The sequence below is a fragment of the Rhamphochromis sp. 'chilingali' genome (genome assembly GCF_963969265.1).
Source record: "Rhamphochromis sp. 'chilingali' genome assembly, chromosome: 9".
NCBI lineage: Eukaryota > Metazoa > Chordata > Actinopteri > Cichliformes > Cichlidae > Rhamphochromis > Rhamphochromis sp. 'chilingali'.
Window position 1 is genome coordinate 13,502,252 of NC_137936.1, and position 18,391 is coordinate 13,520,642.

Consider the following 18,391-nt stretch of genomic DNA (forward strand, 5'->3'; position numbering starts at 1 on the left):
CAAAGGTAGCGATGATTTCCCGTATCTCTTTTACTGAATGCGCTGCTGTAGCGATCCATCACAGGATGGAGAGGGTGTGAAGAGTTGTCCAATACTGACTTTAACGTGGGCAGCATCCTCTTTTCTGAAACCTTTGTCAGTTAATCGGGTTCCGCGCACACAGTGTCATTGGCCTTGCAGATCAGTTTGTTCAGTCTATTGATTGCTGCCTCCACACACTGCAGCATAGTGGATGGCACTGACTGGCCACCACAGACCCATAAAATATCCTGAGCATCGTCTGGCAGATGCAAAAGGACCTCAAGGCTTCAGTACTTTTTGTAGAGAGCTTTTAATGAACTTTTTGTCAGTGTGAACATTGAGGTGTTTTTAATACATATGGATGGAAGCAGGGGCCACTGTGTTCCTGTCCTCCTCATGCCCACAACCAGTTTCTTAGTCTTTGCCATGTTAGGCTGCAGATGGTTTTGCTCATAGCCTGCAACAAAGCTGTCCACTACACCTTCTTATTATTATTATTAGTAGTAGTTGTAGTATATTTTTAAAGACACACTGCACACTATGCTGAGATATGCAAAGTTTTCAGCTAATAGCTCTTTAAGAATCAAATTTTTGGCCAAAAATACTATTTCATGCCTGTTAAACTGTTTTTTTGGCATTTTTGGCCAAATTTGTAACAAATGATAACAAATCATTCAATGGCATTTGTTTCATTGCTAATTGTCTGTTATGTGTAGATACAACACTGGTTCATTCTTTGAGTTAGCTGTAGCTTTAAGCTTGAATGATTCACAGGTCACTTTTAAGTCGCTAACAAAATAACAATAATGTATACTAACAGTTCCTCTGAAAATGGTCAGGTACAAGGACTGGACTGGAAATAAGTGAAAAAGCAGCTAAAGTACAGAGAAAAACTTTGAAAGACCTTGGAAAGCCCAGAGTACTATTGATCAAGATCAACGGACTCAATAAACTGATCTGTAAGGCCAGTTACGTTGTGGGGATGGAGCTGTGCTCGCCCTAAGGTGGTATGAGAGAGGTGGATGTTCATCAAGATAAGGTCAATGCTGGACCAAACCTCCCACCCACTCCATAACATGCTGGCCAGTCACAGGACCACATTCAGTGAGAGACTGAGATTATCCACATGCATCACTGAACGACACATAAAATCATTCCTGCCTGTGGTTATTCACTGTAAAACTCCCTCTCAAAGCACAAGTACACACTGCAACAGTTGCACACCCCTAGTTCATGCAATGGGCGTCCCGATTGCTTTCACCACTATGAAAACATTGTCATTCTGAATGACACACAGTATGATGCTAAAATATACATAATCAGGTTTTACAGGCCCGTTAACTCTGAACTCTCAGGTAACAAAAGCAAATCTTTGTCTTACATGAAGTAAGATTAAAAGAAGAAAAATAACAGCACGTTCACGTGACATAAAATCCATGAAAACCAGCCATCATCTCACTGCTGAACACACACAGTGTAATTCTGTAACTCCCTGCAGGAATATTAAAGGAAAGTTACACCAATCATTTATCAGGGGAAGCGTTTTAGTGTGTGCTGAGGGTGCAATTAACACTCTCTCACAGAGGTTTATATTGAGATTTAACACTGTGCCTAAATGGCATTTAGTCTATTTCCACCTCTGAGAAATAATGGATGGATTTTCTGTGAGAACTGTCGATTTGTGCTGAGTGCGTCTGCTCAAAGAAAGCTGACTTAAGCTGTGCAGATAATGACTGTGGTCTGAGTTATCTCCTCGTTTTCCAGTGTAAGGGTAAAATCTTTGTTAACGCACAAGAAAAAGTCTTCTCTCACGTGTTTTTCTTTTAAGATGGACTTTTCTTCAAAGTAACAGAACACAAACGTCACATGTGACAAGTTATCAGTTCGTTATTTATAAGAAATGTTTTCTTAAGCCCTCTAGCACTTTATCCTGAAATCAGGAACTCGTGTTTTCTGAAACTGGCTTTAAAAATAACCGTCAAGAGCTCAGTAGCAGTGCATGTAAATAGCAACATAGTATCCCTAATAACTACTAAAAACCTTCTGTCAGTCGTCTCCTTCTACATGCAAGCTTCTCTTTAGTCACCAGCCATAAATTACCATTTAAAATACTCCATATTTTCCCATCTTTTCTCACAATTAGTCTCTTTCTCTGCTGAGAAGCTGCTTTGAGTCATTTTTTGTATGCATCAATGAGGCATGGGGGTGTATGGTGGGGCTTAGGCCAGAGACCAGTTAATGAAGGTCTGATAATGTGAAGCTACTGCCACCATGTGGCCATTTAAAAATGATGTTGCCTTTTAGCACATTACTCTTTACACGACATTACAGCTACATTTCTTCTTTTATAATTTTACTGTTTTTTAGTTATAAAAATAAATAAATAGAGTCAAAACTTATTTCACTGTCCGTATGTAATCCCAGAAGACACAGGCATTTTGACTAACTACTTACAGTAGTGCATATAACATGCAAGCAGACATAATAAAATCATCAATAATAAAATCTACAGTCCTCGTCATTCCAAACTCTTAAAGGAGGAACACTGGCTTGTGGTTGTCGTTTTCCTTCCTCACCTTCACATCTCCTACTTCCTTTGGAGATGAACAACTCTGACAAAACCTCTCCACAAGAAAGAGTACCTGCTGCACACCCAGAGTCCTCAAAACCTGAGCCCACCTTATTATGTTCTACAGGTGGTCTTAAAAAACACGTTTATTGCCTCACCTCATTTAAGTCATTCAGCCATTTAATTATTTTATTTATTTTGACATGTCTGACTCTCTCCCTGTTTTATTTTCCCCAGAGACCTCGGTCAGCTTCCTCTTTCTCTCTCCTTGCATTGTGAGGCTGAGGAGGATCTCTAGCTTGCCCGGTTAGTAATTTTAATTTTATAATTTTTCCCTGTTTTATTGTGAGCTTGCTCTGCTAACTGTAAACACTGCTATCAGCAAGAATGTACGACATTAAAGATTGAATTAACTAACTAAATTTAGCTGACATAAAAAAATACATTAATAACAAAAGAAATGTAAAAAGCTACATTTAAATCTTCTATGAATGTATAAAATCTAATACCTTTATACTACATAAAGTATTGAAACTCTGGAACAATATGACTTATTAGGGTCCCATATAGTTTTACTGTAGCGTCCCTTCAACACCACTCTCCGCCGCTAGATGTCGCTGGTCCCTGCGTGTTGTGGCTTGTAGGCTGGGGGGGGTGGGCTGGCTGGATGTGGACTGCTGGGGGCAGCTGGGTATGTGTGTGTCTGTGAGTGTGTTTAAGACGCGTCGACTGGAGCAGGAGCAGCAGCAGCAGCAGCAGCAGCAGGAGGGGGACTTGAAAACTTCCCTGCGTCCAGTAAGAGCGGGGATTTGGCGATTTAGAGGCTTCCAGTCCAGCTGCGATCGTCGGAGAGGAGGACCGATCCGGTTCTCGGCACTGGAACCATTTCCGGCCAACATGGATGATTTAGGTAAGTTCGTTCGCCGCGGAGGCAACATTAAAGCAGAGTGTGTGCTTTTAGCGTAAACACACAATGCTAGCGCTGGAGGGCTGACCAGCCCGACGACGAAGAGGAGGGGGGCTTTTTCCGCAGGTGGTCAGTAGATGTAGTTGGCTTGTTTAAGTCGCAAGTGTTCCCCGTTGCCAGGTGGGCTGAGTTATCCAGGTTCTGCTGCGAGCAAGTGCGGGGTTAAATGCACAAAAGGGCCTCGCGTGCTGCTGGCACGGGGAGGCATCTCGTTACTACGATAATGAATGTAACAGTCGTCTTATTAGCTGGTAACGTGAAGATAGTCCGCTGGACGGTACGTTTGCACTGTCCTCCTCAACAATGGGTGACGGAGTCGTGCAGGACTGCCGGAACTTTTTCATGCGCACACCTGGGATGAATGCGTGAATCAAACCGCGGCCCCTTTGGCTTTTTTTTTTTTTTTTTTTACACTGGTACACTGACCTATGCAGCCCCTCCTGCTGGGTGTCAGGATTATATAAGTGCCGCAGCAGGTGGGAGAGAAACAGTCCCATTAGTGCAGACTCTGGTGACACGCGATCATTGACAGAGTAACACAGTTTGTTTGATCAGTTGGATTCAGCTGATTGTTGCCAAGCACGCGCAGACGAATCCAAGAGACCCGTGTTGCTTCTGCCGGTGGGGGTGGGGGTCTAGGTTCTCTTGCTTTAGTAGTTTAACATTCTCACTATGAGCCAGTCAATCCTCAACTTACTTTAGATTGACAAGCTTACAACCGTGCATTTACAAAACTGGAAGAAGCAGCAAGAGGCTGGGAAAGTAAGAGGTACATAAAGGAACAGTTTAGGAACATTTTAAGTGGCAGCAGGTCAGATGATTGCTTATAGAAAAACATTTTAGAGAGGTAGAGTTTCTCTGATGGGCCGGGGTTTACAAATCTGGAGGGAATCTGTAGAAATCTCTGTGTGCAAGGGGACAAGGCCAAAAATTGGGAATTCTTCCAGAAATCATTGTCTGTGAACACGGTTTGTCATGCTATCTGCAAATGCAGGTTAAAGATCTATCGTGCAAAGAAGGAGCCAAACGTGAACATGATCCAGAAACGCTGCAGTTTAAAATGGGCTGAGGCAAAGTAGAAAGCTGTTCTGTGGTCACACGATTTGAAGTTTTAAATTGTTTTAGGAAAATATAAGGGAGACCATCCAGCTTCTTACCAACGCTCAGTTCAAAAGCCTGCATCTGTGCGCGTGGAATTGACACTTTGCACATCTGGAAAAGCACCATCCATGCTGAAAGGGATATACAGATTTTAAAGCAACACATGCTCCCATCAAGGTGACGTCTTTTTTAGGGAAGGCTTTATGTATTTTAGCAAGACAATGGTGAACAGCATACTGGATCAATTACAACCACATGGCCTGCCTGCAGTCCCGACCTTTCACCAGCTGAAAACATTTGGATACAGGACTGTTGAGCAGCTTATATCAGACAAGAATGGGACAACAATCCTCTCACAAACGTTCAGCAGCTGCTCTCCTCTGTTCCCAGATGTTTACAGATCGTTGTTAAAAAAAGATGGGATGCTAAACGGTGGTAAACATGATCCTGTCCCAGATTTTTTTTTTAAATGTGTTGCTGCCATCAATTTCAGAATGACCTTTATTTATTCATTTTTTTTTATGTAAGATTTTCTCAATTTAAACTATATGTTTTCTATGTTCTACAGTGATTAAATTAGAGGCTTATGAGATTTTCAAGTCATTGCATTCTGTTTTTATTTACATTTTACACAGCATCCCAACTTTTTTGGGAACTGCGATTTATCTCCAGGGAGATAAAAGCATCCAGTGTAATTAAATACTAAATAGAAGTAACGAGGCTTGCACATGGCTATCGGGATCAGCAGTTTCTTGTTAGTTTTTCCCCGGTGACTGCATGGTTAAGTTTAGCAGGACATCCACGAAATGCATAGGAGTCAGGTTCATTGGTTGCTATAAAAAACACAACCAGTGTGTTTTTGTGAAGTCAAAGATGATGAATGCCTTGCAAAAGCCATCCAAAGGGGATTAGCACCCTCCGAGAGCTGCAGGTGGACTTGCTGGGAAGAATGTTACAGGCACGGCTTCATCTTTCAGGTTCTGCATGTATAAAATATCAAAAAAGGAATGAAACAATGGTGTTCCTTTTTTTTCTGTTTTCACCTGGATGTAACCCTTTCGGGCCAAAACCCAGATCTCTGCTTTATGCGTTGGTAGTGGGAGTGTACCAAGAAGTCACTCTATATCCAGTCAGCGTTTATGGATACATTCTCAGCTTACACGGGCGAAGGGCTTTCCTTAAAGTAGCTATGTAAAAAAATCCAGCCAAGGGTAATTACCATGTCACAGGGCTGTAAATTCTGTCATCATTTTAGCACAGATATGTAAAAACTGTTGCACACATACGTAGCGAAACGTTGACACCAGATCCTCCCCGTGCGATTGATAGATCTCTGTTATCACGCTGGAGCTATGGAGCTACAGCAGGAAACTTTACCTCCACCTGCTTATGAAAATTGGATGCGCTGAAGGTTTAAAATGGCTTTAGAAGCAGTAGGGGATATAAAGAAGCACCACCGGTGGAGTTTGAGTGAGCCAGTCTGTCTAGTACACAACTCAAAGAGGACAACGAAGTCTAGGTGTATTTTTAGCCCGAGGAGAGTCCGTCTTCAAGAGCTGAGCCAGCAGGAGCACCAGGAAACCTTTCACCATCCTGCTCTCATCTCTCTCTGCCCTGTTTTTCTCACTTTCATTCATTTTTTTTCCTGTCAATTAACTGGCTTGTCTTTACTCCTAAGTCATTTTTTCCTGTGATCCACACATGTTCACACCCAGGGCTTTTGTTATATCACTGTGTTCCTTCCGCAGCGTCCGCGAGAGCAGAGCACTGCTGATCTCAGGCTGGATGTCAGGGTGAATCAGGCCCACATGCAGGGTTTGGGCCTCAGCCAAAATTTATCCTCTTTAAAAACGCTGCACTGCCCCACCCTCTCTCTTCCTACTCCCCACCATTCCTGTGGTGAGCCACATGGGAAACTGCAGGCTCCAATCTATTGACAGTTTTAAGCTGGCTGAGTTTGCAAGAGAGGAGGTTATTTGGCTCAAAGCAGATCGCAAAGCTTGATCGCTTGCAATTATCAGCTTTTTTTTGTTCCTCCCCCTCCTTTGTTTTTCTTATGCAAGACGTGTAATTGTGTTATTTGCATCTCCTTTTGTTTGTGCAGTCCTTGTGGTCTAGGTGCTGTGGCATGTTCTGAGGCAAACTTTCATTGACCTCCCCTCCTCAGCTATCAGTGCTGTAGAGCGTTGCTCCGTGCTTCACTGCCCTGGGCCTGCAACAACACGACATGAATGTCAAACAGCCTAAAAAGTTAACTTCCCTTTTACTGACTAATGCGCAGCACCTTTCAGTATTTCCTTTTTATGTCTGCAAATACAGTAACCGCTGCGTTTGTCTCTCACTCAGATTAATACGTTTCGCTGTCACTTTCTCGGCATCACTTCAAGTGGAACGATTCCTCAGAGCACTGGCGGCGCAGCAGCTGCAGTGTTGGAAATGTCACTCACCTAGTGGGCGTGGGCAAAGCAGTTCTTTTACAAAGTCCAAATGAGATGTGATGTAGCCTAGATACCCAGCAGAGTCTAAATTTAGGTTGGCTTATTGTTTGTAGACCAAAGGAAACATCAGACGCCGCTCACGTGAACATCTGTCATTTTTTTCCCCGCATGTTCTGTGTTACACTGCGACACAGATGTCATGTGTGCCTGAGCGATACTTTTTTATTCTGTCAGCGACGCAAAACGAGCTAGAAACTTTCCCCTTCTCTTTTTTGCACTCACTCGTTTCCAGCAATTGTTCTATTTCTAATTCCAGATTTAGCTAGAAGGCCGTTAATGTTGTCTGCCATCAACAAAGCAGTTGAAGGAAATATCACGAAACCTGCCCGGTAGTTTTTTGCATAATCTTGTGCAGTCTGACCTAAGAAATTATTTTGCAATTATACGTCAATAGATGGTGTAAGGGGAAGCAAACGAGATGAATTTGCAAATAGATGGAAGTACATACCTGAATTTCATGCTAACGTAATGACCTGACTTTCCTTTGATGTGTTATTAAGATTCTTTGAACGAATAGTGTGACAGTTACAGCTACATATGTCAACGGGGGATCTTTCTGAGGTGTCGGGAGGCAAATTTTGTGATCTTTGGACTAGCCATGATTTTGGAAAGGACAGCCACCAAGAGAGGAGATGTTTCACTGTGTGACAGACTTCAGGCCAGGGTGAGCCTGATGCTGTCGAAAGCAAGGCAGGAAGTCTACGTTGTGACCGCCAAATTACACTTCCCAAGTGTACCATATTCAGATACAGAATATGTAGATTTACAATTACTTGTAAAAAACAAAACAAAAAACAAAACATGGAAACATATTCAATTATTTTATGTAACTAAGTATTCAGTTATTAGGCTTAAAGCAGCGATGTCACACTGATTTTTTTTTTGTTGTAGCCGATGTACAGCGCACTTGGAGAGAAGTTTAATCACACATTAATTCCCTGAGATATTTTTTATATTAATATATAAAAAAAAGTTTAGTTATACATCTCACTGTTTCTACATGATGAAGAAATAATACATTTTTATAGTGGATAGTGGCAAAACGGGACCTTTTTTTCATTTAATGGTTTATTGATTACTTGATGGCTTTGGTGTAGTGAATGGTCATGGAGGAGGTCTTTATCAGTAGGAAAAGCTGTAAAACTTGTGGAAATACAGCTAAAAGCCTCAGATTTATTTCACATTTTCTTTGCGCGTTCTCTTTGTCGGGCTGATTCTGCCCCCTTAGCCTTATGCTTGACATCCCTTAAAGAAAAAGAAGACAGATTATCTTTACTGTTGAAGAAAACCTTCATTATCTTTACAAGGACACAATATATTTATTTCCTATTGGGCAAAGGTGTTGTTGCTCTTCCTTTTTTTTTTTGCTCATCGATGTTGCATTGCAGCTTAAAAAATAATTTGAAAGTTATTTACCAGGAATTGAGATTTCTGCAGAAGATGACACTAAGTTGCGTTATTTGAAATAGTGAGTTCAGTACTTTTTGAGTTTAAGAGGAAAGTTGCAGTGTAGCTTTGTCTGCTTCTGTTACTGTTTTTGATTATGGTTGCTCATTGCTGTGCTGAGGTGCAGCTCTAAATCAGTACTGAGTACTGTGAAGTGTAAAAATGTGACTAAGCTTGAAAGTTCACATTATTCAAAATCCTCTGGGTTTTTTTTTTTTTCCCAGTAGACCACAGAAAAACCCCTGCAACCACTTGTCTGTAGGGACTCTTGCCCACGCTCGATGATAAGTCTCTAGTGACACATGCATGCAAGTCAGACATTCAGTGTGGCAGCTAAAGGCTAGAGAGAATAGCTCACCTCCTCCTCGGTTTGTCCATCTCTTTGACTTTTAAAAATAACGATTCTGCAGGGCTTTGAAACATATGGTGCACTTACACACACACACTCACTTATATGCACTGAAAACAGAACTTATTCACGCTACTGATCACAGAGCGTTGGTGTGGACACACATCTCTGAATAGGAAGCTGACTAAGCAGCAGCAGCCGTCGCGTTATCTCTTATGGTCTCAGCACACGGTAACAGCAGCCTGCCAGACCGATACTCAAGCAGCTACTATAGAAAAAGCCCTCAAGTTAAAAACAAAAAAACATATTTAGAGTCACAAGATACAAGCGAAACCTCTCCATCTTTAGTATTTCTGGAGCTATAGTCTAACCACAAGCCAGACTGTTGTTACCACAATGTGCACTATTTTATTTTATTTTTTTTGGTCAGCTGATTTTTCTGTACTTTTTTTATTGGGCAGCTTCACATTCAGCTTGTAGCCATGATTCTATACTGTTGACTGACATCCTGGTGGGTTGTAGTTTTGGTCATTCTAAATGATGAAGCTGCCACATCTTGTTCCATATTGACTCTCCGAATGACTTCCTTGCTCGAGTTCTTGTCTTTGTTGCTTTTTTTCTGATGTTTCCATTATTTGTGTATACACTAGAAGCCATTGTCAGCCTTCCTCATCCCTGCTAAGCTCTGATGAGTTATGCTCCCTGCTGACTTTGCTGCAAGACTCTCATCCCTGCCAGTCCATCAGTGACTGACAGCTCAGTTGATGCGATGCTGCGGCTCCTTTGATGCGAGCCGGGGAACAGCTGGTGTAACAGTTTTGCATAGACGATGGTAATTGTGAAATTTTGTTTGGTCGCGGTAAGAGGAAGCACCATGTTTTTGTAACTATACTGGCGTTAAAAAAGTGGCCCAGTGCTTCCATTTAAAGCCTCTCCAGCTCCCGTGAATATCACATGGCCTTTCAGATGCTTTTAAGCCTCTCCCCTAATTGCTTCCTAAATGTCATTTTTCATAGAGGTGGCACGTTGATGTGGCTGCAGGCTGAGATAAGACATCACTGCGTTATTAGGAAATGTGTTTGTGCCTAGCAGGTTTCCTCTGCCCTTGGCACAGGTTTAAATAGTCATTAACGCGCTGCCGGTGCTGCCCTACTTTGGGGTATAGAGCTACCACAATGAAAGCTTTTGATGAAATTGGGAAGTTGGGAGAGTGGAGGAAAAATGAGTGTGTGCAAAAGTGTTTGTGTGCGCGAGCGTCTCAGCTGGACTGAGCATTAGCTCTGTTTACAATCAACATCTGGCTTGGTTAAAAGGGTCAGTGCGGACACTCCGATCAGCTCCCATTAATGTTAATGGCAACACTCATGTGAGGATTAGTGCTCCTCAGGTTTATACGGGTGTAGTATTAACATGAGAATACACAATTATAAGTGGCTTCTGGCACTTGGATGGAGTTGATTGTTTTCCAGTGAAATGATCTGGCCCACTTTGCAGACCTCGCTAACCCTCCTCTTCATCCCCTTTCCTTCTGTCCTTGTCTTGCCGGAGGGGACAAAGAGCTGCTTTTTTTTCTGGTGCTATGACCTACTTCAGCCCAGGAAAAGACAAACCCGAACGAGTTGATTAATAAAAGGAGAAAATTGCCCATCTTTTTTTATTTTATTTTGCATAGCAAGCTTTGCAAAGTAACATAAAAACTGAGAATCATTTTCAGCTTGAGATTGTAGTTTATTAAGAAATCTCCTCTTATCTACTTACACGCTTTCTCTGGAGATTTCTCAATTTCTATGATATGATATTATGCATGATGCATGAAGATTAAAGTACGTCAGTTCTTAAGCCAGATTTGTATTAATTCTACCCTGTAACGATTATCTGCAGTTTTATTCGCTTCATTTGAACTATAACAAAGAAAATAGCTGGTATTTGTGTTTTATAGTTACTGTTGTATCAGAAACTGAAGCCATATAACTCACTGGTCTATACTGTAGTTTGTATTTTTACATTTATCTAAAGAAGGAACAGTTAAATCTTAACAGTAAAGTGCAGTTTTGCACGCACACATGCATATATTGTATATATAGAATTGGGTCAGGGATAATGCACAAAATCTACAGACAGTGTGGCACTTCTGCTTCTCTCTAGATCGGTAACCTGTAGTTTGCCCTCAATTACTCCCTAAATCAGTAGATTCAGCGGCTGACAGCAAACACTAGCATTCTCTGTTTGGTGGTAGGGCTGAAAAAGGTTTGGGTTAATGGGGAAACGTCATCACAGCAGAGACTTCTTTGTAGTCCAGTGCAGACTTCCTGTTATAAATATAAAACCTCAGCATGGCTTTATGCAGATATTCAGGAAGCGCTTCTTTTGCTCGTGGCTCTGCAGTGTATTTTTGCTCTTACTTTCAGTGGAGAGTCATCCATTCAGTATAACAGTGAAAATGATCGTCTCTTTTAGTAGACGACCCCACCCTGCTCTCCCGCATGGTACTGCTGAAGTAATTTCAAGCGGCTTTCACTTCATTCACATGCACACAGTCTCTCAAAACAACCAGACTGGGCATCGGTTAAACCCCAAACTGCCTCAGCCTTTCTTTAAAAACCTTTGAGTTAACGGGGGTTTTGAGTGAGAATAGGATGGAAGTGAGAAAAAGCAAGAGGGGTTTTTAATTATGATTTTAGTTTTAGTTTATGCTATTTGTATATGTACAGCACTTTGTGAACCCTGGTTTAAATAAAGGTCGTATAGTATGGTAAGAGGACATGTTGTATCTTTTCCCTGGTTTTGTTTCAATTGCAGATACTCTCCTCGTTAGTCCCATGTATATTATTTGAACATTAAAATTGCTGCTTTCATTACCTTCCTCTTCCCTTTAAATGTAATAATTCCATTTAGTTGATAACAGGAGAGCAAGAGAGCAACAAAAACAGCAGAAGCCAAGTAAACCAAGCAGCAGCCGACAGAGAGAAGAAGAAGCGGAACTATTAATAACAACAAATGTCTCAGTGTGATATTAATAATAACGATCGTACTGAAATGTGAATTGTGACTTTTTTTAAAAAGCATCTCAGCGATCTCTGTCACGTTCCCGCCGTGCAGAGTGAAAAGAAAATATAAAAAATAATAACTAATAGTTAAGATCCAAAGTCTGATGTCCACTTTTTTGCTGCTTTCACTGTGACTGTTGTGAGGCAAGAGGACAAATGTGTAATCGTGTAAAAGCAAAGCTGAAATAATATCACTAATGGACTTGCTTTCTTGGATGAAAAGCTCCCAGAGATCTTACCAAGGAGCCACCTGGATATAAATGCTATAAATATGTTATAAAAGTTAAGATATGGCACAGTTTTTGTGTCGGTTGGGTTTTATTGGATGAACTTGCAGTGGCGGAGGCGTCGGGACGCTGGTTTGACACTTTGAAGTGGTACTTCCTCCGTGGAACTTGACAGAGATGAGGTGTCGTAGTAGTTCAGCAGTTAGCATGATGTGGTTCAACCTTTCTCAGAACAAACGTGTGATCAGTGTTAGAAGTGTTTTTTTTGTTTTTTTGTTTTTTTAAATCAAATAGCTGACCTAACTTTTCCTCTCGCCTCAAGTCACAGTAGACTAATCGCCTCTTTCTCAGACAAAGGAGTATGCATGTAACACAGAAAGAGAATCATTATGAGCTTTGAAGTTTATTTGGTGAATAGTTATCAATTTGATACCCAGCAGGATCAAAGTTTGCATTTATTTTTATTAGTAACTGGTGGAGTGAGTTTAATATTGGCTCTTCTATTAGCTTTTTTTTTTTTTTTTTTTCTTTTTTGGTCATTAAATCCTGGGAAATATTACCTCCTCCTGTGTTAAATGCTTTAATTTGCTCAGCAAACATTCAGTGTCTTTGAAGCTCTGCTGTTAGTTGCTGGGGAGGTTTGTGTATAGTGGGTTTGTCATAGTGTTTTGCAGAAAATTAGCTGCCCGCTGGGGCAGAAAATGGTGAAATGAGAGCAGAGAGATTGAACCAAAACAGTGAAGTTATGCCCTGGGGTTCTGCTTTTTATGAAATTTCCACCATGCAAATTGCAAGTTGCAACATGAGATCATCCTGTCTGGTGGTAATTTTGGCACTTATGACTGTTAAAAAGAGGCCAAAACCTCCCACAAGGCTTTATAGAGCTGAAGGAACCGGAAGAGTCTTAGTCATTTTGTCCATTGTTAAAATAAACAAAGTGATAGCCTTGCAGGATTAGACTTAAAGGCACTAAAAAGGTTGATTCTTTTTAAAAAGAAATCTAAAGATAAACTGTAAAAGATGTCTGTTTACTTGTTTTTGCATTTGTCATTTAGATGTAGAAAGAAAATACTGGGCACAAGGCAGAAACACAACTAGAACTACATCTAATGATAAATTCCTTAGTCATTAGATTATTTAATGTTATTGCTATGTTAATATTAAAATACTTGATGTTGATCTTCTCCTGCTTTGTGTTATGTTTTGTGTGTGCTCGCTTTGCATGCATCGATGTACTCTCTCACACTGGAGTGCATGTTGCTGTGTAAGCAGCTGCATTCTGTCTGCATAAAATAGCATCTGTAGCACTTAATTGATCTTAGAGTTACTGTGTAGTAAAATATGAAACTGCATTGATTCTAATGGTCTGCAGGAGGTGACAGGTGAGTTTGCCAAAAGAAAATGACTTGCATGTGAGAATGAGAAAATTACAGTACTGTTAATTGTTATATGACCTCATTAAAACACTTTCTTAATAAGTTTGTGGTCTCAGTCGCTTGTTTGAAGTCTAATTTGCCGCTACAATATATTCCGCTGATACCACCAGTAAAAGTAAAGTAGATAATAAAAGGTATTCTTCAGGGCTGTGGTGGCCTTTGCTTTCACAGTCAAATTCAGCTCTCACTCAGCACACCTGATGATGATGATGATCTGTCAAGATTGGTGACCTATCCAGGGTGTACCCTTCCTGCAGCAGCTAGGACATTGTAAGGTTTGGTTTTGGTGGTCATACACTCTGTGGTCATTAACAAGAAAGTTTTATTTTGAGCGTTACTCTGAGAACATTCAGATCAAAGAAATGACATCATATTTCTTTTTCTATAGAGTACAAGTGCATACATGTTAGAGCAGATGTACAAGTGCAGAACTTGCTGGGTGGTCTGTAACGCATGACTATTGCTTTGACCATCGTGGTCATCCATCATCTGCTTCGTGTCTCCTCTCCCACAGGTCAGGGTCAGCAGGAAAGTATTTATAGCGTGCCTAGATGCCTCAGTGTGTCTCTCCGGTATGTGTAGTCAGCCATGCTGAAAGGCACCTGCGTTCAGTGTCGCCGTCCACTGTTGCACCCGTGTGTGCGTTAGTCTCCTGCGTGATTCAATTTTGTGCTCACGTAGCCGTCGAAGCGCTCCAAATGAACGCAGGCACAGGCCTTCTGCTATCTAACACGAGCCCGGAGGGCTGTACGGCGCATGTTTTTTCTTCCTCTTCTGGTACAAGCAAAGAGAAGGATTCATCATTTCATGTGATGGTGTGTCAGGTTGTGTCACATTGAAAGGCTAGTCCTGTCTGAACGGCACATGAAAGGCTTCGTGTCACCACATGAGTCTCAGAACAGCAGAATACTAAGATTGTTCCACACATTTTATTGCATTTTGAAGCTTTGCTGTTTTTTTCCTCCCTCAAAGCGGATCTTAATCCAAAAGTCTGACTTTTTACCTTTTCTTTCTTGCCTTCAGTCCCTACTTTTCTGTCCTATCGCACTGTCTCGTTAAGCTGGCATGCACCTCGCATTTTTCTCCGCCTCTCCCTCTTTTTCTCTCACATGGAAGACGAGCTGTGGCACGCAAGAAATTTGTATCAGCCGGCGTGCACCTTGCACAATGACAGATGCACAGTAAAGAAATGAAAAGAATGAGGATAGAAAGATGTAGAAAGGGCAGAGAACATGGGTAAACTCGCTGCACAGCCAGGATCTTGCTGCTTAAATTTTCCTTGTAGTTTCACTTTGGTGTCAGCTCATATCTCAGTAAATGTCTTGGCATTTATGAACCTAGCAGATAAAGACTTTTCTGTATACCAGCCCTGAGAAGGGAAGGGGGGGGAAAAAGCTTGAGCTTGGCACTTGCACGTAGCTCAACATCATCCCCTGCAGGCTGATAAATGTACTGCGCTGTTGCGTTGAAATGAACTGCTACCAGCTGGGTTAAATAAACAGGAGTAGATGTGTTGAATAGTGAACAGCATTGATTCATTCCAAGCAGCGGTCAGCACTTATAGAAGCTCATGCAGTGAGTGCAGGGTCAAACAGACAGGACATCCTGTCAGGGATAATGGAGACTTGCCTTTGTTGACATTCAGGAGCACGAGTCTTCCTGTTTGTCTAATTGGATTCTGTTCATATTTTATGTGTTTTATGTTGAGTTTGACTGTGAAAAGTAGTGACTTACGTGCTGTCGACATAGTTGAGTCTTGAAATTGTTTCCTTCTCAAACCCTCCCTAACCTCTCCCTTCATTCCTCATTTTCCTGTCTTTTTCATCTCTTCTTCTTTCCACTCAAGTTTTCCTAGTCCCCCTTTTATCTTTCTCTTTCTCTTTCCTATAATGAGCCCCATGTGAAACTGTCTTCGTGTAATTAAAATGCACACCATTCATCTGGGAGGAAGGGAGTCTCCTTAATCTGCGTCAACCCACATTTTAGCCTCTGAGGATTGCCTGCTGCATGCCACACTCACACACACTTCCCAGTTTCACTCCTCTCTCTCTCGACACTCCTACCACCATTCCTCATTGTTTGAGCCCAGCTGTGCTCTGCCGTGTCACATTCAGTGTCGTGCACGCAGAAACCGACTGAATGCTGGTGTTTTTCTGTGTTCATTAGCTGCAAATTAAGAGGGATGACTGAGTTTAATTGATGTATTCAGGCTGTTAGCTCTACGTGCAGCCTGTTTTTTCTCCAGGTGCTGAAAAGCAGATTTGTCCCCCTTATAAAACCTCCTTCTTCCCAAGAACTCCGGGGAATTAACCTGCGCTCACTAACAAAATACAAAAACAAGCTCACCTTCACCTTTCAGTAGAAGACATGAAACCATGTTTCAGTAGATATTTAGCACAGGTTTTTATGTGTTCTTTATTTTATTCCTCTTTTCATTTTTGGCCTTTGGAGACCTTGTGTGTGTTTTGCACTGGAGTCTGTGTCGCGGTATGTTCTCTTGGCAGAGGAAGCTGACACACCTCAGTGTGCTTGTGTAGTTTGTGGATGGGTCAGAGCACGTCTAACATGCTGCATTTACTAAACAAACACAGCCCTAAAACTTAGCTAAATTATATTCTGTTCATTAGGACTGCGCGCTAATGACATTGCCGTGGGAAATGAGCTGTTGATTTCAATTAGCGTGCCTTATTTTGGTAAAGCCTCTCTCTTGTATTTGAAGTCAGTATTCTGGTGTAAGGCAGTGCCAAACAGAGTATGCGTATCTGTAGCCTGGAGGTTCATGTTTTAGCAGTAACTGTATTTTAGAGAAGCAGATTCTTTATTACCAGGGTTAAATCTAGTTCAGCTTGAGAGCTAAGTTGATTAACATCTCTTGTGTAAACCATCTGGACTAACATGTGTCCACTGAAGTCTCCACCAGCTGTAGTAAAACTTTGTTCTGACATCAGTAACAGATATGAGCCCTGCAGATATTTGTACCATTTATTTATGCAGTATTTCAAAAAAGTATCTGATGAAACCTAAATTATGTTCTGCTGTGATTTGCGTTAGTTCTGATTTATTCTCATCAGATTTTTTTAGGTTGTTCTTCTGAATGCTTTACATAGTTATGTGGTGTGGTGTAGTGTGGCTCAAATTAGGGTAAAAAATGTTGGACTAAAGTAAAGTGCTGTTCATAAATGATGTTTTGTAAGCTAAATGTACATGGAAAAATTCATTATTCATCACAATACAAAAACAAAAGTTGATCTGTGTATAAAAGATGGGACCCAACTTCAGCAGGGGCGAGCCCTGTGGTTGCCAAAAACTCAGATAAAAAATAGTTGTATGGCGCTCCGCAATGGGAATCTTAAAGTAAAAATCCCATTCATATTCTCCATAGGGATTTTGATTATGAGCCATAATGCTGTAGGCATTGAGAGTAGACTTTCAACGAGCTGTGACGCTAAAATGATGGTATGATATCAACCTTGTTTTAATAAAATCCTGTGTTATTCACGATGTCATGGAAAAGAAATTATTCTTCCCACAATCCTCAAAGACTGATGGATGGAGACCGTTGTTACTATGGAAGCGTTTAAACCACAAAATGTCAGGTCACTTGAAAACCCATGAGTAGTTACTTCACTGTTAAAAGTGAACAATCTTATACCTTTGGCTTTTCCATGTTCTGTTTTTTTGTGATGCAGATCAAATCTTTGTGTGTAGCTGCTTGGCTTGGTTCGGTTCAAGGCTTTAAACTCTTTATATAAGGATCTGATGAAATGGCAGTGGAGAAAGTGGATGGGAGGTTCACTTCCGAAACCGGACCTCTAAAAAAAAAAAATAGGTCTTTTGGGAAATTATCCTACTGCTGTTTTTTATTTTAAAAACTTCCACGTGAATTTATGCTTAAAATCGCCGGTTTCAGATTTGATTGAATACAGCGTGGCGTTCGGTTCGGAAATTATGGCTCTCTGAGGATGAAGCCAGCTATGAGCCTACCTGGTGATTGAAAAGTCACGACCCCACATAAAAGTGCAGTGTCCCTCGCTTTTTAAGTCCCTCACGTGTGAGGGTTTTAAAACACCAAGATGGTGACAGCCACTAAACACTGGGTGACGTAATTGTGGTGGTATTTTGTAGACTGTGGAGTGGAGAAAGATGTGCTTTTGTGATCTTGTATACAGATACGAAGCACAAAACTCCATGTAGATCGCCACAGATCAAAGCTCCCAGTATAAAATCTGACCCTCTGATCTGATTGGATTTCCTTGATCTTGAGATACATTGTAACGGTCCAATCAGAAGAGAGATAGTGATGGTCGCTTTACCAGTTATGTTTCTGGCCTAATTGCTGCTGCAGGTCCCAAAAGGAGAAGTAGATTTACAAAACGCACTGTTGCATAGGGCCTTCAGCAACCAGAGGATTTTGAAAACGCACTACACTTTTCAGGAAATGGAACCAGCTGCTCTCTGATTGGACACTTTAAGCCCATACAGAAAACAATTTTGTGTAGATTTGTTTTACAAATTTTCAGATGTTTAATTACAACTACAAACTTTAGACCTATCTATGAGCATCACATTACATGATCAAACTCACTGCTTGCTAAATGCAAAGGATCTAGTGGACTGTTTCCTAACAGTGCATCTCTGCCGCAGTTTCCTTGCGTGTTGTGCGTTATGTCACACTGTTAAAATCAGCTCTGGTGTAAGAAAAGTTGTAAGGAAGAAGTGTCAACTTCATT

General features: G+C 41.2%; 1 protein-coding gene across 1 annotated transcript in view; it reads left to right on the forward strand.

The window, feature by feature from the left end:
- The first annotated feature begins 3,285 nt into the window (after positions 1 to 3,285).
- Positions 3,286 to 18,391, forward strand: part of LOC308403272 (paxillin-like) — a 36,630-nt gene continuing 21,524 nt past the window's right edge. The window contains exon 1 of the mRNA XM_080892562.1: positions 3,286 to 3,500. Coding sequence (XP_080748688.1) covers positions 3,488 to 3,500 — 13 coding nt within the window. The 5' untranslated portion in view covers positions 3,286 to 3,487. The remainder of the gene's footprint in view (positions 3,501 to 18,391) is intronic.